This window comes from Propithecus coquereli, unplaced genomic scaffold (genome assembly GCF_000956105.1).
Source record: "Propithecus coquereli isolate 6110/MARCELLA unplaced genomic scaffold, Pcoq_1.0 Scaffold101, whole genome shotgun sequence".
Lineage (NCBI taxonomy): Eukaryota > Metazoa > Chordata > Mammalia > Primates > Indriidae > Propithecus > Propithecus coquereli.
This window is the reverse complement of record NW_012133970.1, coordinates 1887666-1896339: the sequence shown is the minus strand read 5'-3', so window position 1 is coordinate 1896339 and position 8674 is coordinate 1887666. Positions and strand designations below refer to the sequence as shown.

The following is an 8674-nucleotide window of genomic DNA, read 5'->3' as shown; positions in this document are numbered from 1 at the left end:
ATCAAAATCACAGCTGGCTTTTGTGCAGAAATCAATAAATTGATCCTAATGTTAATATAGAAATTCAAGGGACCCAGAATAGCCAAAACAATCTAGAAAAATAAGACCGGGCATGGTGGCACATGCCTGTAGTCCCAGCTACTCAGGAGGCTGAGGAAAGAGGATTGCTTGAACTCAGGAGTTTGAGGTTGCAGTGAGCTACAATGATGCCACTGCACTCTACCTGGGGCAACAGAGCAAGACTGTCTCAGAAAAAAAAACAGAAAGAAAAATAAGAACAAAGGTAGAGGACTAACACCTCCCTATTTCAAAACTTACTACAAAACTATAAAAATTAAAGCAACATGGTATTGCCATAAGGATAGGCATAGATATCAATGGAATCAAATTGAAATTCTAGGAATAAATCTCCTAATGGTAAATTGATTTTCAACAATGAAGCCAAGATAATTCAATGGGAAAAAATAGTCTTCAACAGTATTCCTAGGACAAATGGATATTCAAATGCAAAATAATAAAGTTGGACTCCTATTTCACACCACACACAAAATTAACTCAAAATGGATCATAGACTTAAGTGTAAGAGCTAAAAATATAAGACTTTTAGAAGAAAATATAGAGGTAAACTTTTATGACTTTGGATTAGGAAATGGTCTTAGATATGATACCAAAAGCACAACAACAAAATAAATAAAATGGAAAACTAACCCTAATTAGATTTTTGTAATCTCTCCCTTTCCCTCAACATTTTACATAACTGACTCATACCATATATAGATTGGTAGAAAAATGACACAAAACTATATATGGTATGATAATTGTTAAATAAATTATTTCTCACTTCACTATTATTTATCTTTTTACACATACAGTTAAGACTAAACAATACATTGAATTTTGCATCCTAATTATTTTACTTGACTTATATTATAAATATTTCCCCATGTTATTAAAAGCTCTAATAAATACACTTTTAATTACTGCAAAAAAAAATTAAAAATGTGTTTCGAGGAGTACTAGTAAGAAAGGGAAAAGACAACCCACAGAATGGGATAAAATAATTGCAAATCATGTGTTTGATGAGTCTAATATAAAAAATATCTAAAGGATTATTACAACTCATGGTAAAAAAACAAATAGCCTAATTAAAAATGAGCAAAAAATTTCAGTAGACATTTTCCAAACAAGATATACAAATGGTCAATAAGCACATGAAAAGATGCTAGACTCCATTAGTCATTAGGGAAATACAAATCAAAACCATAATGAGATATCACTTTATACTCACTAGGATGGCTATAATCCAAAAAACCTAATAACAAGTGGTAATAAGGAAGTAGAGAAATTGGAACCCTCATCCAGTTTTGGTAGGAATGTCAAATGGTGCATCTACTTTGGAAAACTGTGGCAGTTCTTCAAATGATTAAACACAGAGTTACCACATGACTCAGCAATTTCACTCCTAGGTATATACTCAAAAGAAATGAAAAAATCCACACAAAATTTGTACATGAATGTTCATCACAGCATTATTCATAAAAGCTGAAAATTGGAAACAACATAAATACCCATCAACGAATGAATGGACAAACAAAATGTGGTATATCCATACAATAAAATATTATTCAGCCATAAAAAGGAATGAAATACTGACGCATGAAGAAACATGAAGAAACTTGAAAATATAATTTAAAGATTTACAAAAGGAGCCAGTAAGAAAAGACTATAAATTTTATGATGACATTTATATGAAATACCCAGAATAGGCAAATCTATAGAGACAGAAAATAGGTTAGTGGTTGCCCAGTGCTGGTGGTAGAGACGAGGAGTGACTGCTAATGGGTAAAGGGTTTCTTTTTATGGCGATGAAAGTGTTCTAAAATTAGATTGCATTGATAGTTGCAGAATTCTGTGAAAATTTTAAAGACCATTAAATTGTACATTTAAATGGGTGAATTGTAAGGTGTATGAATTATACTTCAATAAGTCTGTTAAAAAATAATCTAGGACAGGGATCAAGACAATTTTTCTATAAAAGGCTAGACAGTAAATATTTTAGGCTTTGCCAGTCACATATACTCTTTTTCATATATTTTTCATTTTTAATTACAACCTTTTACAAATGCAAAAAATGTAAAAACTATTCTTAGCTCTCAGGCTGCACAAAAACAGCCATGGGCCTGATTTGGCCAGTTGGCAGTAGTTTACCCAGCCCTATTCTAGGCAAAAGATATAGCTCCTTGACAAATTACGATTACTATATGTTTTTAAAGTATCCCTTGCTTCTCCTAATTCATACTGAGAAGGATAGAGACAATGTTGATAGGAGCATGCAGTCTATCTATATTCCTTCATCACCTATTTACTTGGAAATATCCCAATTTATGAGGATTTACAGAACAGGGAGCAGATATATATAATAGAATTCAAGAAGTATACTGTAGAGAGACAGAGTACCACAGTCTAATCCATAGGGAACACACTTAGATGATGAAAGTCAGAAGTATATTTTCAGTTATCTAAATAGACATCCTTTCAAAAGCAAAGATTATAGAAGGGTTACTAAGTTATAGAGTTCTTAGGAAATATAGATGTATACAAGGGAAAGAACATAGAATAAAAAAGAACATTTTTTAGAAACAAAGAAAATAATTAAGGACTACCCTTAAGAGTTTATGAAATTTCCCTCATGTCAATTTGATCTCTATTCACTGAGAGAAAAAAATTTAACTAACTCAGGACTACAAACTGAAAAGGAAGAATTTTTAGAAAGTTAAAAGCATTATATAAAAACAAGATTTATTACTATTTTTTAGTAAAGCAAAAGTTCCTATTGAGAATTAAATTACGTTTACTTTTACCTGTTAAGAAGCAGAATTGTTTTCTTGTTTGTTTTGCTCTGGGACAGGTAGCTATTTTCTCATCTTCTTTTAAAACGGAAAGACTTCTTAAGAGAGGGCACCTTTACTTCTCATAAACAAGGACTTTGTCTTCTTTATCTCTATATCCCCAGTACCTAGCACAGTGCTTGGGTGCTGAAATGTTTTCTTGAGCTGAACTCAACAAGGGAAGGGAAAGGAAGGGAAATACACTGGCAGAGATCTGGTGAGAGTTTGTTTCAGATCTAAAGAATAATATAAAAGAAGAGATTCACTGTCTGGGGGATGGGCACACTTGTAGCTCTGACTCGGACAGTGTAAAGGCAATTTATGTAATCAAAGTGTTTGTACCCCCGTAATATGCTGAAATAAATAAATAAAATAAAAAAGAAGAGATTAACAGGAGGAGAAGAATAAATAGAACGATTTTACATGGATTGGAGAGAAGAGAAGCTGACAAGTATGGGAAATTAGGAAGTTGTCTTTGTACAAATAAGAGAAATCAAGTAGGGAGAGGATCCAGATCTTAAAAGTCACACAAAAAAAGGCTATTCATCTGACTTGGAGACAATTTTCTTAGTTCAAAAGAAAGAAGGTAAAGAGCTAAAGGCAAACCAATAATCTGGTGTATGGGAGACTGTGATGTTGCCAGCTCCTAAAAGGGGTAACGTTTAAGAATATGACAGGGGAATTCAGGCAAGGTAAGGAATTCTGTCTTGGTGAAATTGAATTAATGATGAGATATTAAAGGATGTGGGACAAAGAAAGCAAATGCAATTGAGTGAAAAAAACAAGCTAAGTAAATAATTTCAGATGGCTACAAAGCTCTGGAAATAGATGAGTTCTTCCTTAGAAGACATGTGCAAAGAAACACAAGTAGGGGAAACACTCCAATGGACCATATGTAATCACAGGGAGACAATGAAGATAAAGAACATTTAAAAACATATTTGGAAAGAGTGGTCCACAGAAAGGGGCATTTTAAAAGAAGAGATATTGCATCTTCTTAAAAGAAGAGGTCAAGCCAAATGTAACCTTTCCTTAGGAAGTAATTAGCCATTACAAACATTTGAAATCAAGATGCTGCTGGAATGGAAGAAAGTATTCTCTACAGAGAATCAAAAAGAACTACATCAGGGAAGGCAAACATATCAAATAGTGCATTTAACTCTTGTCTTTTCTTTGAAGGTTGCACATTACCTGTTCAAACGTTGTTGAAGCTTTTCTCCCTTGCTCTAGATCAACTGCAGCTGCCATAAGTAAACATGTTTTCTGTGCAATCAGAATTACTTGATCAGAAGGACAAAACTGGGACAGCTGATAAGAAATAACCAGAACATTAATGAATAGTGAGAATTCTGCCAGGTGAACACAAACAATCAAAATGAAAATTAGCAACATCCTGTCTGAATGAGAAAATTCAGCTGGAAAAGCACATGTCGCCACAGAAATGATATAGACTATAACACTGATTTACAGTTTTAATTTTATATTACTTCCCATTGTTTTTAGTACCTTCCTAGAGATAAAAAGCTTCATTTCTTCATAGTTTTCCTATCTTTGCCCGTGACAAATACTATCATTTGCCCCTGTATTTCTATCTAGTGATTTACTTCTTGGTTTATGCTGTAATTTCTAGGCGATTTTTCCCTTGGCAAATAGATTTCCCCTATGTACTGAATAGAGCCAAAATTAGTACATATATTGTCATGGTTGAAAGAGACATTTCTTTCAACATTTGTGTGAAAGAGACAAATCTTGACAGGCATTATGCATAACCTCATCATTAACCTTGTCCTCTAGTTTTAGCAAAAACTCCCAACTACTACAATAAAACTCTAGGCCACTTGGATTCTTACATGCCAGTCCTAAAAGTGTTATCACAAATGTCAAAACTAAAACTAATTTATTTCACCTAATTAAAGTGGTAATTACACTTAAACTTGCAAAGACTATTTCTTGACCTCTCCAAACATGTAGTGATCATAATCATCACCATCATTGAATTAACAGCATTTCAAGACAACCAATCTCTTTAGGTCTAGGTTACTCCTTTGTGAGATGAGAGAGTTGTGCTAGATTATCTCTACATTTCTTCCAGCTCTAAAATTCTTAACATTTAATTGACCTCAACATAACATACTATGTACTCCTGAAGTGTATGAGGGATATTCTTTAACCCATCAATACTTGGTCCTCTTTCTGGCATTTAACCTCTACCTTGGATGCTAGTGACTATTTAAAAATGCTTATAATTGAATAACAAACTTACAAATCATTACACATAGAACTTGCTCTAGGAAAAGTTTTAAAGGTGGCACAAGCTTCTTATCTCCTTTTTTATCCCCTGCTGTCCCCAGATACTTATTCTATATTCTGACTACAGGCTTATTTCCCAAACTCTCCCTAATGTGTTGGTAATTGACAACTGCTTAGAGTATTCCACTCCCAAAGATACTTACATTTTAATATAGGATTCTGGGAGACTGAAATTCCTTCAAAGGCAAAGGAATAAGTCTCTAATGGTAGAACTTTAGGCTCCATCATGGGTGTTTATTATACCCTATAGGTAACAAAGTCTCCTCTATCATTCCTGCATAGACATATATTAAAAGTTCCTAGATTAAGAGCCAATCCCAGTCTATACTTATCCCTTTACCATAGTCATAGTGGTCATATCCTTGTGGTCCATACACGGCATAATTATTAGAAGAGACTTACCTTATAAGAAAGTATGAAAAACTCTCTCATTGTCACTGGGTCTTTGTCAGATTGTACAGCCAAGTTCCAAGCTGAAAGTTAACATGAAATAATATAATTATGAAAATCTACTATTTAGTCTGTACCATTATAATCTCTACTACCTATATCTTTTATATTAATATACTAATAAGGGGATTCTCAGGGGCTAAAAACTTAACTTTAGGTTTGTAGAGAGCATTTTTCCAGGTAAATTTAGAGACTCCTATCACTTCTAATCTTCAATTCTAGACCAATGACCAATGGAGGTGCTGCTGAATTTTTAAAAAATTGGAGACATATGATAAGAATTCTTAGTTGGCACAAATCCATTTAAAAAATGAGGATCACCAAGGAGCTCACCAACTGGCTGTGGTGAAGGAAGTTAAAATTCAGCAGAGAACAGGGTACATTAGAATCAAGGATTGAGGAAAATTGCTAGAAAGATTCACATCTTCCAAAGAGGAGTGGAAGCCACCATTAGGCAACATTAAGTATGATCTTCGCCTTGGAAAATCAAAATAAAAATGCAGTAAAAGTAGGAAAATACCTTTTCAAACTTTGGAAAGATCAAAGTCATCCAACCATTCTATATTTTAAATGTTCATTATTTTTAATTTTTGCTTAAGTTCTTTAGAAGCCAGATTGCATATTTATTCCCTGTCTTCTAGATTAAAGCCCCACTAAACCAATAAAGCAGGAAGAGGTTCATGTAGAACGAGTCTACTTTGTGACATTGATGCTTAATTGCTCTTGCTTACTTATCACTGTAGTAACTGCCTCCACAATTTTTAAATCATTTTATCAAATTGGAACCTACATAAAGTACATTACATAACTCATAATTGCACAGCTTGATGAATTTTCACAAAGTGAACATATCCATGTATCCAGCACCCAGATCAAGGAAGATCTTGATTATTACTAGAAACCTAGAAGTTCCCCCACTTGAAAGTCCAAACCTCCTTCAAGGGTAACCACTATCCTGACTTCTAACTCCATATATGGTTTTGTCTGTTTTTGTTTTTTTTTTACTACATAAAAATTGAATCATGTAGTATGTACTCTTCAATGTCTGGCTTGTTTTCCTCAACTTTATGTTTGTAAGATTTAACTATATTGTTGCATAATTTATTTTTGTTGAATTACAGTTAGAAATAAATTAGTCATTTTAGACCAAGTTTAGGAGCATAACCTCGGGAACTTGCAGTTATAATTCATCATTTTAATCTTAGAATCATTTCTATAGAAAAAGAAAAAAAACTAATGTTCATTGAGTACCTACTATGTGCCAGGTACATACACTGTTTCATTAAAAACCCTTAGTAACTGTATGAAGTATACATAATTATTTCCATTTTATAAATAATGAAACTGAGATTAAGCAAGTCATCTCTGTACCCATAGCTACAAACGAAAGAACCAGAATTTGAACCCACATCTGTCTGATTCCACCACCCCACAATGTTTCCCATAGCCACAGAATTGTCTTTTACCAATTTTTCGAAACCAATGAGCTTCGTCAGTCCTTGAATCCAAAGTTGAGGTTTCTCTATCAAAAGGCTGAGCAAATTTCTGGAGCGCTGCATCAAACAGCAGAATTTGATACTGAGGTTTTTACATTATACTCTAGCAAAGTTGTTGATCCTGCTTTAAAAACAGTCACACATGAGTTTTAATTTAGAAATTTTTTTGCGTATGTGTACGTGGGTGTATACCAAAAGTAATTAAAATGACAAAAAGCGTTACCAAGCTCCAAGAAGCTGTTAACTCAAACTTTGGGGAACAAACATGCTTTGGAGAGATTTATAATTTTAATTAGTGCAATCATTTACCACCTGAGGTAGAAAGATATGATTTACATGTAAGGAAATAAAGAATAGAAACAATCATTAAAAAGACTGAACTGGAGATTGAGAATTGGAGGAGTATCAATACACTGGCATAATATTTACTGAGCTAGCACAACAAACTCAGTACAGAACCAGGATATCCCATCATTATCAGGAAGCATTTATTTCATACCCCAGGGCCTTCTGAGAAATAAGAATGCCAAGTATCTTTTGAAAATGTTTGGCTTCTAAACCACTTTGCCATGTTTAACACCCTGTTGACAGGTATTTGAGGTATAAAATTGAACTACTACAATAAATAGGATAGAGTTTCTAAGACTTGGAATTTTTGGTGTGTTTTGGACATAAGGAAAGAGGTACATGGGCAGTAAAAAAGGGAGGACCTGTGAGGCAAAAGGGGCATGATGTAAGAAAGCATGGCCGGGAGTGGTGGTTCTCGCCTGTAATCCTAGCACTCTGGGAGGCCAAGGCGGGCGGATCGTTTGAGCTCAGGAGTTCGAGACCAGCCTGAGCAAGAGCGAGACCCCCATCTCTACTACAAATAGAAAGAAATTAACTGGACAACTAAAATATATAGAAAAAAATTAGCCGGGCATGGAAGCGCATGCCTGTAGTTCCAGCTACTTGGGAGGCTGAGGTAGGAGGATGTTGCTGTGAGCTAGGCTGATGCCACGGCACTCTAGCCTGGGAAACAGAGCCAGACTCTGTCTCAAAAAAAAAAAAAAAAGAAAGAAAGAAAGAAAGCATGGAGTTGGAAAAAGACATAGCTAGGAGATTAGCTTGAATGAAGTAGACAGGGAGGAATCATTAGTAGATAGGGGAAATGACACAGACTTGGGTAGACAGATTGACAGCTTCAAAATAATAAAGTAAACAATCTGAATTTGATTCAGAGGGCATGAAAAACCAGCAGGGTTCAGAGCATTTTTGTTTGTCTTGATCCTTTTCACCTGTTCAATTCCTAGGTTAGAATCAAGTGGCAATTAGAAAAAAAGGATGGATGGATAGAAGGAATAAAGTAAGGAAGGAAGGGAGGGAGGAAGGGAGGAAGGGAAATGTCCTTAAAATAAACTGGAATAAAAATAGAGCTGAAATCACATTTAGAGATGAATGCTAGTGATGACAAACTTTTCTCTGCTTGTGGATGAAGAAACCAAAATAAACTCCCATGGCAAACATTAATAAGAAGCATGAAGCTTAACT

At 34.3% G+C, this 8674-nt stretch overlaps 1 protein-coding gene across 1 annotated transcript in view; it reads right to left on the bottom strand.

The window, feature by feature from the left end:
- TEX11 (testis expressed 11) overlaps nt 1-8674 on the bottom strand; it is a 293818-nt gene that overhangs the window by 53026 nt on the left and 232118 nt on the right. The window contains 3 exon segments of the mRNA XM_012642929.1: nt 4075-4196; nt 5601-5671; nt 7115-7201. Coding sequence (XP_012498383.1) covers nt 4075-4196; nt 5601-5671; nt 7115-7201 — 280 coding nt within the window.